The sequence below is a fragment of the Pristiophorus japonicus genome, unplaced genomic scaffold, assembly GCF_044704955.1.
Source record: "Pristiophorus japonicus isolate sPriJap1 unplaced genomic scaffold, sPriJap1.hap1 HAP1_SCAFFOLD_966, whole genome shotgun sequence".
Taxonomy (NCBI): domain Eukaryota; kingdom Metazoa; phylum Chordata; class Chondrichthyes; family Pristiophoridae; genus Pristiophorus; species Pristiophorus japonicus.
The window spans coordinates 1-17,404 of record NW_027254895.1 but is presented as its reverse complement, the minus strand read 5'-3'; the positions used below and the strand labels follow the sequence as shown (position 1 = coordinate 17,404).

The 17,404-nt window shown below is 52.7% G+C and overlaps 1 protein-coding gene across 3 annotated transcripts in view; it reads right to left on the bottom strand.

Moving 5' to 3' along the window:
• The window catches only part of slc25a14 (solute carrier family 25 member 14), a 45,209-nt gene extending 29,091 nt beyond the window's left edge, over positions 1-16,118 (bottom strand). Inside the window, exons 1-4 of one of the 3 annotated variants that reach the window (XM_070874768.1) lie at positions 15,739-16,118; positions 9,848-9,995; positions 7,109-7,203; positions 1,585-1,670 (exon numbers count right to left, since the gene is read on the bottom strand). In XM_070874768.1, the coding sequence (XP_070730869.1) occupies positions 1,585-1,670; positions 7,109-7,203; positions 9,848-9,995; positions 15,739-15,802 (393 nt within the window). In that variant the 5' untranslated portion in view covers positions 15,803-16,118. The remainder of the gene's footprint in view (positions 1-1,584; positions 1,671-7,108; positions 7,204-9,847; positions 9,996-15,738) is intronic. The other 2 variants (XM_070874770.1, XM_070874769.1) reach the window with 2 other exon arrangements.
• Positions 16,119-17,404: the final 1,286 nt, after the last annotated feature.

Sequence of the window (17,404 nt, the reverse complement as noted above, 5' to 3'; positions counted from 1 at the left end):
TAAATTTGAACCTCACCATTCATGCCACTGCCATAGCACTGAAATGGTGACATCCTATGTGACTGACAGTGGTAAACTATCCCTCCTCGCCCTGCTCAACCTGTTGTCAAAGGTGCTATATAAATGCAAGTTGTTTTTGCTGGGGAGCATGGTTGTCCTTTGTAGTGGAAGGGGAAATTGAAACTGCCCTATGCGATAGACAGGGGCCGGGGCGATGGGTGCCGAGGGGCCGGGGCGATGGGTGCCGAGGGGCCGGGTGCCGAGGGGCCGGGGCGATGGGTGCCGAGGGGCCGGGGCGATGGGTGCCGAGGGGCCGGGGCGATGGGTGCCGAGGGGCCGGGGCGATGGGTGCCGAGGGGCCGGGTGCCGAGGGGCCGGGGCGATGGGTGCCGAGGGGCCGGGGCGATGGGTGCCGAGGGGCCGGGTGCCGAGGGGCCGGGGCGATGGGTGCCGAGGGGCCGGGTGCCGAGAGGCCGGGGCGATGGGTGCCGAGGGGCCGGGGCGATGGGTGCCGAGGGGCCGGGGCGATGGGTGCCGAGGGGCCGGGGCGATGGGTGCCGAGGGGCCGGGGCGATGGGTGCCGAGGGGCCGGGGCGATGGGTGCCGAGGGGCCGGGGCGATGGGTGCCGAGAAGCCGGGGCGATGGGTGCCGAGAGGCCGGGGCGATGGGTGCCGAGAGGCCGGGGCGATGGGTGCCGAGGGGCCGGGGCGATGGGTGCCGAGGGGCCGGGGCGATGGGTGCCGAGGGGCCGGGGCGATGGGTGCCGCATGGTTGTCCTTTGTAGTGGAAGGGGAAATTGAAACTGCCCTATGCGATAGACAGGGGCCGGGGCGATGGGTGCCGAGGGGCCGGGGCGATGGGTGCCGAGGGGCCGGGTGCCGAGGGGCCGGGGCGATGGGTGCCGAGGGGCCGGGGCGATGGGTGCCGAGGGGCCGGGGCGATGGGTGCCGAGGGGCCGGGGCGATGGGTGCCGAGGGGCCGGGGCGATGGGTGCCGAGGGGCCGGGGCGATGGGTGCCGAGGGGCCGGGGCGATGGGTGCCGAGGGGCCGGGGCGATGGGTGCCGAGGGGCCGGGGCGATGGGTGCCGAGGGGCCGGGGCGATGGGTGCCGAGGGGCCGGGGCGATGGGTGCCGAGGGGCCGGGGCGATGGGTGCCGAGGGGCCGGGGCGATGGGTGCCGAGGGGCCGGGGCGATGGGTGCCGAGGGGCCGGGGCGATGGGTGCCGAGGGGCCGGGGCGATGGGTGCCGAGGGGCCGGGGCGATGGGTGCCGAGGGGCCGGGGCGATGGGTGCCGAGGGGCCGGGTGCCGAGGGGCCGGGGCGATGGGTGCCGAGGGGCCGGGGCGATGGGTGCCGAGGGGCCGGGTGCCGAGGGGCCGGGGCGATGGGTGCCGAGGGGCCGTGGCGATGGGTGCCGAGGGGCCGGGGCGATGGGTGCCGAGGGGCCGGGGCGATGGGTGCCGAGGGGCCTTTGTGGGGGTATAAAAGCACATTTCAGGCTTCCTTCGACCCACAACTCCTTGGCTTCCAACAGGTGTGTGTTAAAAGGAGAGCACTGTACTTCCGAAAGTTATTCACCATACCTTTAGAACATCTGTAGGGTTGGCAATCGAGGACGAAACTACTCCAGCAAGAATCCCACACAACACATTTACAAAGAGCGTTTCATCTGTAAATTCAAAATAATTTGTGTGAGTGGAAAGCCAGGCCATGGGCACATCTGACAGAAGTAACATGAACAAATTCAAGGTCATGTATAAACAGGCATTTCAGAAGTAAAGATCTTTGAACAATTTCATACCAAACACCAGCTAACCCAGCTGAGGGCAATAAGTACCAACCATTAATATGGGACTGGGGTCACATGCAGACCGCAGCGGCGAAGGACAGCAGGTTCCTTTCCTGAAGGAGATTAGTGAACCAGTTGGGTTTTAATAACAATCCAGCCGTTTTCATTGGAGTTAACAGACACATCAAGGCACAACTATTAGAAAATTGAAGAGAAGCCCAATGTTACCGGGGACCGAGGGCCAGACGGAGGCTCCCGGGGACCGAGGGCCAGACGGAGGCTCCCGGGGACCGAGGGCCAGACGGAGGCTCCCGGGGACCGAGGGCCAGACGGAGGCTCCCGGGGACCGAGGGCCAGACGGAGGCTCCCGGGGACCGAGGGCCAGACGGAGGCTCCCGGGGACCGAGGGCCAGACGGAGGCTCCCGGGGACCGAGGGCCAGACGGAGGCTCCCGGGGACCGAGGGCCAGACGGAGGCTCCCGGGGACCGAGGGCCAGACGGAGACACCCGGGGACCGAGGGCCAGACGGAGACACCCGGGGACCGAGGGCCAGACGGAGACACCCGGGGACCGAGGGCCAGACGGAGACACCCGGGGACCGAGGGCCAGACGGAGACACCCGGGGACCGAGGGCCAGACGGAGACACCCGGGGACCGAGGGCCAGACGGAGACACCCGGGGACCGAGGGCCAGACGGAGACTCCCGGGGACCGAGGGCCAGACGGAGACTCCCGGGGACCGAGGGCCAGACGGAGACTCCCGGGGACCGAGGGCCAGACGGAGACTCCCGGGGACCGAGGGCCAGACGGAGACTCCCGGGGACCGAGGGCCAGACGGAGACTCCCGGGGACCGAGGGCCAGACGGAGACTCCCGGGGACCGAGGGCCAGACGGAGACTCCCGGGGACCGAGGGCCAGACGGAGACTCCCGGGGACCGAGGGCCAGACGGAGACTCCCGGGGACCGAGGGCCAGACGGAGACTCCCGGGGACCGAGGGCCAGACGGAGACTCCCGGGGACCGAGGGCCAGACGGAGGCTCCCGGGGACCGAGGGCCAGACGGAGGCTCCCGGGGACCGAGGGCCAGACGGAGGCTCCCGGGGACCGAGGGCCAGACGGAGGCTCCCGGGGACCGAGGGCCAGACGGAGGCTCCCGGGGACCGAGGGCCAGACGGAGGCTCCCGAGGACCGAGGGCCAGACGGAGACACCCGGGGACCGAGGGCCAGACGGAGACACCCGGGGACCGAGGGCCAGACGGAGACACCCGGGGACCGAGGGCCAGACGGAGACACCCGGGGACCGAGGGCCAGACGGAGACACCCGGGGACCGAGGGCCAGACGGAGACACCCGGGGACCGAGGGCCAGACGGAGACTCCCGGGGACCGAGGGCCAGACGGAGACTCCCGGGGACCGAGGGCCAGACGGAGACTCCCGGGGACCGAGGGCCAGACGGAGACTCCCGGGGACCGAGGGCCAGACGGAGACTCCCGGGGACCGAGGGCCAGACGGAGACTCCCGGGGACCGAGGGCCAGACGGAGACTCCCGGGGACCGAGGGCCAGACGGAGACTCCCGGGGACCGAGGGCCAGACGGAGACTCCCGGGGACCGAGGGCCAGACGGAGACTCCCGGGGACCGAGGGCCAGACGGAGACTCCCGGGGACCGAGGGCCAGACGGAGACTCCCGGGGACCGAGGGCCAGACGGAGACTCCCGGGGACCGAGGGCCAGACGGAGACTCCCGGGGACCGAGGGCCAGACGGAGACTCCCGGGGACCGAGGGCCAGACGGAGACTCCCGGGGACCGAGGGCCAGACGGAGACTCCCGGGGACCGAGGGCCAGACGGAGACTCCCGGGGACCGAGAGCCAGACGGAGACTCCCGGGGACCGAGGGCCAGACGGAGACTCCCGGGGACCGAGGGCGGTGGAGGAGAATTTCCTGAAGTGTATTAGGGATGGTTTTCTGGACCAATCTGTCGGGGAACCAACTCGAGGGCTGGCCATCCGAGACTGGGTGATGTGTAATGAGCAAGGACTAATTAGCAATCTTGTTGTGCGAGGCCCCTTGGGGAAGAGTGACCATAATATGGGAGAATTCTTTATTAAGACGGAGTGTGACACAGTTAATTCAAAAACTCGGATCCTGAACTTAAGGAAAGGTAAGTTAGATGGTATGAGGTGTAAATTGGCTAGAACAGACTGGCGAATGATACTTAAAGGGTTGACGGTGGATAGGCAATGGCAAACATTTAAAGATCACATGGATGAACTTCAACAATTGTACATCCCTGTCTGGAGTAAAAATAAAACGGGGAAGGTGGCTCAACCGTGACTAACAAGGGAAATTAGGGATAGTGTTCAATCCAAGAAAGAGGCATATACATTGGCCAGAAAAAGCAACAAACCTGAGGACTGGGAGAAATTTAGAATTCAACAGAGGAGGACAAAGGGTTTAATTCGATGGGGGGAATATAGAGTATGAAAGGAAGCTTGCTGGGAACATAAAAACTGACTGCAAAAGCTTCGAGAGCTATGTGAAGAGAAAAAGATTAGTGAAGACAAACGTAGGTCCCTTGCAGTCAGATTCAGGTGAATTTATAAAGGGGAACAAAGAAATGGCGGAGCAGTTGAACAAATACTTTGGTTCTGTCTTCATGAAGGAAGACACAAATAACCTTCCGGAAATACTAGGGGACCGAGGGTCTAGTGAGAAGGGGGAACTAAAGGAAATCCCTATTAGGCGGGAAATTGTGATAGGGAAATTAATGGGATTGAAGGCCGATAAAACCCCGGGGCCTGAGAGTCGGCATCCCAGAGTACTTAAGGAAGTGGTCCTACAAATAGTGGATGCATTGGTGATCATTTTCCAACAGTCGATCGATTCTGGATCAGTTCCTTTGGACTGGAAGGTAGCTAATATAACACCACTTTTTAAAAAAGGAGGGAGAGAGAAAACGGGTAACTGTAGACCAGTTAGCCTGACATCAGCAGTGTGGAAAACGGTGGAATCAATTATTAAAGATGAAATAGCAGCACATTTGGAAAGCAGTGACAGGATCAGTCCAAGTCAGCATGGATTTATGAAAGGGAAATCATGCTTGACAAATCTTCTGGAATTTTTTGAGGATGTAACTAGTAGAGTGGACAGGGGAGAACCAGTGGATGTGGTGCATTTGGAATTTCAAAAGGTTTTTGACAAGGTCCCACACAAGAGATTGGTGTGCAAAATTAAAGCACATGGTATTAGGGGTAATGTACTGACGTGGATAGAGAACTGGTTGGCAGACAGGAAGCAGAGAGTCGAGATTAACGGGTCCTTTTCAGAATGGCAGGCAGTGACTAGTGGGGTGCCGCAGGGCTCAGTGCTGTGACCCCAGCTATTTGCAATATACATCAATGATTTCGATGAAGGAATTGAGTATAATATCTCCAAGTTTGCAGATGACACTAAGCTGGGTGGCGGTGTGAGCTGTGAGGAGGATGCTAAGAGGCTGCAGGGTGACTTGGACAGGTTAGGTGAATGGGCAAATGCATGGCAGATGCAGTATAATGTGGATAAATGTGAGGTTATCCACTTTGGGGGCAAAAACACGAGGCAGAATATTATCTGAATGGCAGATTAGGAAAAGGGGAGGTACAACGAGACCTGGATGTCATGGTATATCAGTCATTGAAAGTTGGCATGCAGGTACAGCAGGCGGTGAAGGCGGCAAATGGTATGTTGGCCTTCAGAGATAGGGGATTTGAGTATAGGAGCAGGGAGGTCTTAATGCAGCTGTACAGAGCCTTGGTGAGGCCTCACCTGGAATATTGTGTTCAGTTTTGGTCTCCTAATCTGAGGAAGGACGTTCTTGCTATTGAGGGAGTGCAGCGAAGGTTCACCAGACTGATTCCTGGGATGGCAGGACTGACATGAGGAGAGACTGATTTGACTGTGCCTGTATTCACTGGAGTTTAGAAGAATGAGAGGGGATCTCATAGAAACATCTAAAATTCTGACGGGACTGGACAGGTTAGATGCAGGAAGCATGTTCCCGATGTTGGGGAAGTCCAGAACCAGGGAACACAGACCAAGGATAAGGGGTAAGCCATTTAGGACTGAGATGAGGAGAAACTTCTTCACCCAGAGAGTGGTGAACCTATGGAATTCCCGACCGCAGAGAGTTGTTGATGCCAGTTCATTGGATATATTCAAGAGGGAGTTAGATCTGGCCCTTAAGCCTAAAGGGATCAAGAGGTATGGAGAGAAAGCAGGAAAGGGGTACTCAGGGAGTGATCAGCCATGATCTTATTGAATGGTGGTGCAGGCTCGAAGGGCCGAATGCCCTACTCCTGCACCTATTTTCTGTTTCTATGACTTCGGGCCAGACGCAGCCTCCCGGGGACCGAGGGCCAGACGCAGCCTCCCGGGGACCGAGGGCCAGACGCAGCCTCCCGGGGACCGAGGGCCAGACGCAGCCTCCCGGGGACCGAGGGCCAGACGCAGCCTCCCGGGGACCGAGGGCCAGACGCAGCCTCCCGGGGACCGAGGGCCAGACGCAGCCTCCCGGGGACCGAGGGCCAGACGCAGCCTCCCGGGGACCGAGGGCCAGACGCAGCCTCCCGGGGACCGAGGGCCAGACGCAGCCTCCCGGGGACCGAGGGCCAGACGCAGCCTCCTGGGGACCGAGGGCCAGACGCAGCCTCCCGGGGACCGAGGGCCAGACGCAGCCTCCTGGGGACCGAGGGCCAGACGCAGCCTCCCGGGGACCGAGGGCCAGACGCAGCCTCCCGGGGACCGAGGGCCAGACGCAGCCTCCCGGGGACCGAGGGCCAGACGCAGCCTCCTGGGGACCGAGGGCCAGACGCAGCCTCCTGGGGACCGAGGGCCAGACATTTGCTAAAATACCAATGTCATTTCATTGCTGTTCACACTCACTGGTAATATTTTCTACCAGTGAGTGTGAACATCTCCAGTTCTTTTAAAAGATCAGAGTGAATTATCTCTGTGAATGATAACATTTTTCTGTCTGAATGCACATAAAATTGATTGCAGTTCCAAATGACTTCCTGCGGTGTCGATCATTGATAGCTGGACTGGGCAAAATCAGTTAGGGGGGCCATGCCCAAAAGCGGCAGCAGCAAGGGCCAGGTGATTTGGTCTTGTGCAAAGGTTCTACGTTTGTGATGGGAGAATCACATTCTAGGAGAACCACACCAAGAGTTGCAATAAGCCCAGCTGCCCCAGAACACAGTGGGGAAGGTGTGATATTGCCAAGTTCCAGTGGACACAACGATTTGAAAAATAATCAACAAATGTTCACCTGAAATGAAACTAACCTTCGGGACGGCTTACAAACAAACGTTTCAAACTTTGGTAAGTTCCGATCTTGATGGTGCCGTAGGATGCCTGCCGCAACAGAGCTGGGCTTATTCTGTATCGGGAGATAAAGGTATTGTTCTAGACCAGCCTGTACACCCAAATCAAGCAGTCATTATGCCCCAGCCCATGTCCCGCACTCTAGGCCATTTCTGCACTCATGGCAACACTACAGCACTGCCTCTGTGCAACCGTCTACAGCTGCTACAACAATGACCTTCTCTCTCCATCCAAGGTCAGGAGAGGGGTGCTTTTTACCACAGCTTTTAGTTTCTTCATTCCCGTCAGATATATCCACACTATCAAGAACCAAGAATCCCGTCAGATGCAGGAGCTCCTCCATTTTCTTTCAACCTAGGACTGGACAGGTTAGATGCAGGAAGAATGTTCCCGATGTTGGGGAAGTCCAGAACCAGGGGACACAGTCTAAGGATAAGGGGTAAGCCATTTAGGACTGAGATAGAAACATAGAAAATAGGTGTAGGAGTAGGCCATTCAGCCCTTCAGGCCTGCACCACTATTCAATAAGATCATGGCTGATCATTCCCTCAGTATCCCTTTCCCGCTTTCTCTCCATACCCCTTGATCCCTTTAGCCCGAAGGACCATATCTAACTCCCTCTTGAATATATCCAATGAACTGGCATCAACAGCTCTCTACGGCAGGGAATTCCACAGGTTAACAACTCGCTGAGTGAAGAAGTTTTTCCTCATCTCAGTCCTAAATGGCTTACCCCTTATCCTTAGACTGTGACCGCTGGTTCTGGACTTCCCCAACCTCGGGAACATTCTTCCTGCATTCAACCTGTCTAAACCCGTCAGAATTTTAAACGTTTCTATGAGGTCCCCTCTCATTCTTCGGAACTCCAGTGAATACAAGCCCAGTTGATCCAGTCTTGCTTGATAGGTCAGTCCCACCATACTGGGAATCAGTCTGGTGAACCTTCGCTGCACTCCCTCAATAGGAAGAATGTCCTTCCTCAAGTTAGGAGACCAAAACTGTACACAATACTCCAGGTGTGGCCTCACCAAGGCCCTGTACAACTGTAGCAACACCTCCCTGTACTCAAATCCCCTCGCTATGAAGGCCAACATGCCATTTGCTTTCTTAACCGCCTGCTGTACCTGCATGCCAACCTTCAATGACTGATGTACCATGACACCCAGGTCTCGTTGCACCTCTCCTTTTCCTAATCTGTCACCATTCAGATAATAGTCTGTCTCTCTGTTTTTACCACCAAAGTGGATAACCTCACATTTATCCACATTGTACTTCATCTGCCATGCATTTGCCCACTCACCTAACCTATCCAAGTCACTCTGCAGCCTCATAGCATCCTCCTCGCAGCTCATTCTGCCACCCAACTTAGTGTCATCCGCAAATTTGGAGATACTACATTTAATCCCCTCGTCTAAATCATGAATGTACAGTGTAAACAGCTGAGGCCCCAGCACAGAACCTTGCAGTACCCCACTAGTCACTGCCTGCCATTCTGAAAAGTACCCATTTACTCCTACTCTTTGCTTCCTGACTGACAACCAGTTCTCAATCCATGTCAGCACACTACCCCCAATCCCATGTGCTTTAACTTTGCACATTAATCTCTTGTGTGGGACCTTGTCGAAAGCCTTCTGAAAGTCCAAATATACCACATCAACTGGTTCTCCCTTGTCCACTCTACTGGAAACATCCTCAAAAAATTCCAGAAGATTTGTCAAGCATGATTTTCCTTTCACAAATCCATGCTGACTTGGACCTATCATGTCACCTCTTTCCAAATGCGCTGCTATGACATCCTTAATAATTGATTCCATCATTTTACCCACTACTGATGTCAGGCTGACCGGTCTATAATTCCGTTTTCTCTCTCCCTCCTTTTTTAAAAAGTGGGGTTACATTGGCTACCCTCCACTCCATAGGAACTGATCCAGAGTCAATGGAATGTTGGAAAATGACTGTCAATGCATCCTCTATTTCCAAGGCCACCTCCTTAAGTACTCTGGGATGCAGTCCATCATGCCCTGGGGATTTATCGGCCTTCAATCCCATCAATTTCCCGACTAATAAGGATTTCGCTCAGTTCCTCCTCCTTACTAGACCCTCTGACCCCTTTTATATCCGGTGACCCCTTTTATAACCTTATATAAGGTTACTGCACTCCTTTGTTCTGGGACTCTGCCACCAGAGGAAGTAGTTTTTCCACATCAATCCTGTCGAATTCTATTATCATTTTAAACACATCGATTAGATCACTCCTTAATGTTCTAAACTCAAGGCAATACAAAACAAGTTTCAGCAATCTGTCCTCGTAATTTAACCCTTTTAGCCCCAGATCAGTCTGGTAAATCTGCGTGCACCCATCAGGTCAGTAAATCCTTCCTCGGGGCGGGGCCCAAAACTGAACTCACTCACTCCAGATGGAGTCAGTGTGTGTTATACAGTATCACACTCCATACTTATTATATAACAGACCAAGTGACATGGTTAAAATCCTACCTATTATATAACAGACCGAGCTACATGGTAAAATCCTACCTACTTATTATATAATAGACTGTGTCTTACACAGTAAAACACTCCCTACTTATTATCAATGTTCCCTTTAACCTGCAGCGCTGCAAGGCCGGCTAAAACCATGCATGTGTCTCTTCGATACAATCTCTCAATCCCATTTGATATAAGGTGTGGGTTTCACTTACCCAGAATAAAGAGCCCTCAATCCTTCTTCTTTACATATTCTGAGTAAGGCATGGAACATTCCTCTGTACTTAATCTCCTTGTACTGAGAGTCAATAATCTGACCCTGGACTTGCAGGCGGGTTTTTGTGAGGTCGATTGGAAAAGTGCCTACGGTGAAGGAAAAAACAGATTATTACTGCTAAAATAAACTCATTCTGCCAAGAAAGATGATGAGGTGCATGGGAGCCCTGCCTGCAGCTACAACATATAGGGCCACTCCGTCTCACATACTACAAGCTGAACATTGTTGGACCAGGCATTTTGCAGAGTCTTGCAGTGGACCAGCTGAAATTTGACACAACGAATCCAGGGCAAACTGCTCACTGGAGGAACATGTTCAAACCACAAGACACACAAGTTAAAAATCAGTGGGCCAGAGCTACCATGTCCCGCCAAGGGCTAATACAGCTGTGGGAAATGTTGGCAGGGCAATGCAGTGAAGCACAGTAAAAACAGGGTCAATGGACAAGTCGAGAGAGGGGGTGGAGGGGTGTGGGGAGCTAACCTGTCCACACATTCTTCTGCTGTAATGCAGTGCATTTTAAGGTTAATGAACTACAACTGTATCTTGTGACCAAGTGAAAATGCTTGTGTCTGCAGGCATGTCCATGCTGACCTGTGCTGCTATTTCAGTCAGCAGTGTGACTATTTCTCAGAATAAAGCTGCACAGCACAGATTGTTTCTGAATTTATGGAACTAAAGTAAAAAGGGCATCAAGAGAAGTACAAATGTCACAGCTCCATTTCCGCGAGTCTGTCAACCTCAAGGAACTCTGCATAAAGGGCATGCATCACCTTTTGAGGTCGTACCTAGTTGACCTAACAGAGAATTCTGGCATAAGTTATTTGTTTCTTGATATACAGGGTACGCGTTTCTGACCACACAGCTGCTGAGCCAATCTGCAACTAAACTAAATGTGATGGGCTTTCCCAAAAGGAAATGGCGTGGCCATTAAAATGGTTATCTTCATCAGTCTGAGATAATGATGGGTGCTTGGCGAGAGATATTCACACCTGTAATGTAGAACGAGTCTTATTCATTGGCAGCCCAGCTGATCAGATTATGGCAGCCACACCAAGGGGGGAGGGGTCAGTTTTGATTGACAGCTTTTAATGAGGAGGAGGGACAGAGATGTTGTTTTGGCTCTCTCTCGCCATATGGGAGAAGACCATTAATCTGCAATAATACTGAAATAGAAGCGAGACTATGGATCACTCAGCAGCAGTCAGTTCAACAATAGCTAATAAACTGAAGCTATCAGGAGCATAAGTGGCTTCTTTAATGTTGTGAGGAGTGATGTGAAAGATAACACGAGCTTTACCAATGGAGGATGGTTCATGAAAAATAAATCTATTTTTTGCTTTGCACTTGGCTTCATCTCACTCGAGTCCTTTTAGTCCGTCACCTGAGTCTTTAGGGCAAATGCAGGCAATAAAAGTATAACCCCGATCATGGGAGGTACCACCTCCTTTTACAGGGTAACTGCTGATACTGAAACTCTCAGATTATCTATTGCAGACCCCAAATTTAAAACAGTGCATCTTTATGACAAAAATCGCATCAGTGTGAGCCCGAATGACAGTGTCGGTGGAGCCCAAGTGGGAGCAGAGGCACAGTCAGAGAAATTCGGCTGCTTTGCACCTCCTGTTAGCGTCTGTGGGCGGCGGTAACAGGGCACTAAGAGGTTACTGACCAGGTGCGGCGAATCCACCAACACCCGCAAACTTCCCGAGTAGTTTTGCGTTCATGCCAACACTTACCTCCTCACTCTGTTGCGCCCCACAGATCGTGCGGTGAATGTTTCCCACAGTCCGTGGGCAGAAGACACTAAAAACATCCCAATAGTGGATAATCAAGGGGCTATAAGGAGGGTGGACAAGTCCCCTGGACCTGATGGCCTGCACCCTAGGGTCTTAAAAGAAGTGACTGCGGAGAGATCGGATGCATTGGTTGTAATCTACCCAAATTTCCTGGATTCTGGGACGGTCCCAGCGGATTGGAAAACCGCAAATGTAACGCCTTTATTTAAAAAAGGAGGCAGACAAAAAGCAGGAAACTATAGACCAGTTAGCCTAACATCGGTCGTTGGGAAAATGCTGGAGTCCATTATTAAGGAACCAGTAGCAGGACATTTGGAAAAGCAAAATTCAATCAAGCAGACAGCATGGTTTTATGAAAGGGAAATCATGTTTGACAAATTTGCGAGAGTTCTTTGAGGATGTAACGAGCAGGGTGGATAAAGGGGAACCAGTGGATGTGGTGTATTTGGATTTCCAGAAGGCATTTGATAAGGTGCCACATAAAAGGTTACTGCACAAGATAAAAGCTCACAGGATTGGAGGTAATATATTAGCATGTATAGCGGATTGGCTAACTAACAGAAAAAAAGAGTCGGGATAAATGCGTCATTTTCCGGTTGGCAAACAGTAACTAGTGGGGTGCCACAGGGATCAGTGCTGGGGCCTCAACTAGTTACAATCTTGACTTGGATGAAGGGACCAAGTGCAATGTAGCCAAGTTTGCTGATGATACAAAGATGGGAGGAAAAGCAAATTGTGAGGAAGACACAAAAAATCTGCAAAGGGATTATAGACAGGCTAAGTGAGTGGGCAAAAATTGGCAGATGAGAGTATAATGTGAGAAAATGAGAGATTATTCACTTTGGCAGACAAGAAAAGCAAATTATAATTTAAATGAAGAAAAATTGCGAAGTGCTGCAGTACAGAGGGACCTGGGGGTCCTTGTGCATGAAACACAAAAAGTTAGTATGCAGGTACAGCAAGTAATCAGGAAGGCAAATGGAATGTTGGCCTTTATTGCAAAGGGGATAGAGTATAAAAGCAGAGAAGTACTGCTACAACTGTACAGGGTATTGGTGAGGCCACACCTGGAATACTGCGTACAGTTTTGGTCTCCGTATTTCAGGAAGGATATACTTGCATTGGAGGCTGTTCAAAGAAGGTTCACTAGGTTGATTAAGGAGATGAGGGGGTTGACTTATGAAGATAGGTTGAGTAGGTGGGGCTTCTACTCATTGGCATTCAGAAGAATGAGAGGTGATCTTATTGAAACATATAAGATACTGAGGGGGCTTGACAAGGTCGATGCAGAGAGGATATTTCCACTCATAGGAAACTACAACAAGTGGATAAAGTCTCAGAATAAGGGGCCGCCCATTTAAAACTAAGATGAGGAGGAATTTCTTCGCAGAGGGTTGTAAATCTGTGGAATTCTCTGCCTCAGAGAGCTGTGGAGGCTGGGTCATTGAATATATTTAAGGCAGAGATAGAAATATTGAAGTGATAAGGGAATAAAGTGTTATGGGGAGCGGGCAGGGAAGTGGAGCTGAGTCCATGATCAGAACAGCCTTGATCTTATTAATTGGCGGAGGAGGCTCGAGGGGCCGAATGGCCGACTCCTGCTCCTATTTCTTATTTCCTTATGTTTCCCAGTCCGTGTGGTGAATGTCCCACAGTCCGTGTGGTGAATGTCCCACAGTCCGTGTGGTGAATGTCTCACTGTCCGTGTGGTGAATGTCTCACAGTCCGTGTGGTGAATGTCCCACAGTCCGTGTGGTGAATGTCCCACAGTCCGTGTGGTGAATGTCCCACAGTCCGTGTGGTGAATGTCCCACTGTCCGTGTGGTGAATGTCTCACAGTCCGTGTGGTGAATGTCTCTCAGTCCGTGTGGTGAATGTCCCACAGTCCGTGTGGTGAATGTCCCAGTCCGTGTGGTGAATGTCCCACAGTCCGTGTGGTGAATGTCCCACAGTCCGTGTGGTGAATGTCCCACAGTCCGTGTGGTGAATGTCCCACAGTCCGTGTGGTGAATGTCCCACAGTCCGTGTGGTGAATGTCCCACAGTCCGTTTGGTGAATGTCCCACAGTCCGTGTGGTGAATGTCTCACAGTCCGTGTGGTGAATGTCTCACAGTCCGTGTGGTGAATGTCCCACAGTCCGTGTGGTGAATGTCGCACAGTCCGTGTGGTGAATGTCCCACAGTCCGTGTGGTGAATGTCCCACAGTCCGTGTGGTGAATGTCCCACAGTCCGTGTGGTGAATGTCTCTCAGTCCGTGTGGTGAATGTCTCTCAGTCCGTGTGGTGAATGTCTCTCAGTCCGTGTGGTGAATGTCTCTCAGTCCGTGTGGTGAATGTCTCACAGTCCGTGTGGTGAATGTCCCACAGTCCGTGTGGTGAATGTCCCACAGTCCGTGTGGTGAATGTCCCACAGTCCGTGTGGTGAATGTCCCACAGTCCGTGTGGTGAATGTCTCACAGTCCGTGTGGTGAATGTCCCACAGTCCGTGTGGTGAATGTCCCACAGTCCGTGTGGTGAATGTCCCACAGTCCGTGTGGTGAATGTCCCACAGTCCGTGTGGTGAATGTCTCACAGTCCGTGTGGTGAATGTCCCACAGTCCGTGTGGTGAATGTCCCACAGTCCGTGTGGTGAATGTCCCACAGTCCGTGTGGTGAATGTCCCACAGTCCGTGTGGTGAATGTCCCACAGTCCGTGTGGCGAATGTCTCACAGTCCGTGTGGTGAATGTCCCACTGTCCGTGTGGTGAATGTCGCACAGTCCGTGTGGTGAATGTCGCACAGTCCGTGTGGTGAATGTCCCACAGTCCGTGTGGTGAATGTCCCACAGTCCGTGTGGTGAATGTCCCACAGTCCGTGTGGTGAATGTCTCACAGTCCGTGTGGTGAATGTCCCACTGTCCGTGTGGTGAATGTCCCACAGTCCGTGTGGTGAATGTCCCACAGTCCGTGTGGTGAATGTCCCACAGTCCGTGTGGTGAATGTCCCACAGTCCGTGTGGTGAATGTCCCACAGTCCGTGTGGTGAATGTCTCACAGTCCGTGTGGTGAATGTCCCACAGTCCGTGTGGTGAATGTCCCACAATCCGTGTGGTGAATGTCCCACAGTCCGTGTGGTGAATGTCCCACAGTCCGTGTGGTGAATGTCCCACAGTCCGTGTGGTGAATGTTTGCCGGACCTGTTTATATGGGCAGTCAGTCAGTGAAGGCAGGATTAGCGTCCGCTCTGCCGATGCTGCACACACTGTGGAAATGTATTTTTATCTAAGCTGATACCATACGGTATTTGTGTGCCCTTTGCAATATATATATATCAAAATGGAGTCCTGGCCCTTCCAGAACTTTCTGCATTTTAGCAGTCAGCTTGCATAAACAGCTAAACCTGGTTTGAGATGGCTGATGGCCATCAGACAGCTAGGAGACAAGTCATGCTGAGACAAGTAACCCCCCATGGTGCTTTCCTATTGTCTACACTACAGGAGTTCCATGTCACCCCACCCTTATCTTCTAGCCATTATCTCTTGCAGAGACCTCAACCATTTGATGCAAACAGATAAACTGACCAGGAAATTGAACTATCCTGACACAATACAAGACAGGTGATAGCCCATTACCTATGACTCATGGAGTAATGGCCGGCTGGCCAACTGATAACCCTGACAAAAGGAAATATCTGGATACCATGTCAGGACCAGGATATAGTAATTAACTCTTTATCTGTATTCACTGACTGTGAGACAGAGCAATACACAGGGAGAGGCCATAACTTGGGTTTTACTGTATAAATATCTTGTGAAGCTGTAACATTTCGGAGGTGTTCACTTAGCCCTTGACTGAGTGTGACCTACCCCTTGCTAGCAAGCGAATTAAAGAAACTTCTGCCGGAGCTGTAAGTGTCGGAGTCATTCTTTTCGGAGGTCGAGATTTCGACAACACTCACTGTCTCAGATCTCACCCAAAGACAATGGTCAGTGAGCAGATGGAAACATGGGGGGAGGTAGGGAGAGAACGCCAGATACATAACGCACACACTTACCAAACTCAGCAGTGACAGAAGCCAGGCCACCATAGACAAAAGGTTTCCAGTTGAGGTTAGACATCTCACAGCCTTCACCGATTGAAAGAGAGCAATCAAAGGCTCACAATCCACATGAAACAATAAAACACTGAGCTCCAGACTGGGCACACTGCAGGTTGCGTTGCAATGGTTACCTTGTCTGTATCACTCTGTATGCATTTCACCACTCAACCACTGGGCACCTATTATCAGCACAATGGTCAACAGGATGCAAAATGATGGAAATCTGAAATAAAAAGAGAAAGGTGGAAAAACAGCATCTCAGGCAGTACCAGTAGAGAGAAACACACACACATTACAGGCTGCTATATACACCAGGACTGTACCCCAGTGTTATACAGTGACAGACCTGTACACACCAGTACTGTACCCCAGTGTTATACAATGACAGACCTGTACACACCAGTACTGTACCCCAGAGTTAGTGACAGACCTGTACCCCAGTGTTATACAGTGGTAGACCTGCACCCACCAGTACTGTACCTCAGTGATTTCATGACAGACCTGTACCCACCAGTACTGTAGCCCAGTGTTGTACAGTGACAGACCTGTACCCACCAGTACTGTACCCCAGTGTTGTACAGTGACAGACCTGTACCCACCAGTACTGTACCCCAGTGGTATACAGTGACAGACCTGTACACACCAGTACTGTACCCCAGAGTTAGTGACAGACCTGTACCCCAGTGTTATACAGTGGTAGACCTGCAACCACCAGTACTGTACCCCAGTGATTTCATGACAGACCTGGACCCACCAGTACTGTATCCCAGTGTTATACAGTGACAGACCTGTACCCACCAGTACTGTACCCCAGTGGGAAACAGTGACAGACCTGTACCCACCAGTACAGTACCTCAGTGTTAGCGACAGACCTTTAGCCACCAGTACTGTACCCCAGTGGTATACAGAGACAGACCTGTACCCACCAGTACTGAACCCCATTGTTACAGTGACGGACGCGTACCCACCAGTATTGTACCCCAATGTTATAGAGTGACAGACCTGTACACACCAGGACTGTACCCCAGTGTTATACACTGAGACTTGTTCCCACCAGTACTGTACCCCAGTGTTATATAGTGACGGACCTGTACCCACCAGTACTGTACCCCAGTGTTATAAACTGAGACTTGTTCCCACCAGTACTGTACCCCAGTGTTACAGTAACGGTCCTGTATCCACCAGTAATGTTCCCCAGTGTTACACAGTGAAGGTCCTGTATCCACCAGTAATGTTCCCCAGTGTTATACAGTGACAGACCTGTACCCACCAGTATTGCACCCGTGTTGTACAGTGACAGAGCTGTACCTACCAGTACTGTACCCGTGTTATACAGTGACAGACCTGCACCCACCAGTACTGTACCCCAGTGTGACAGTGACAGACCTGTACCCACCAGGACTGTACCTCAGCGTTGGTGACAGACCCGTACCCACCAGTACTGTACCCCAGTGTTATACAGCGACAGACCTGTACACACCAGTACTGTACCCGAGTGTTATACACTGGCAGACCAGTACCCACCAGTAGTGTACCCCAGTGTTACACAGTGACACACCTGTACCAACCAGTACTGTACCCCAGTGTTATACAGCGACAGACCTGTACACACCAGTACTGT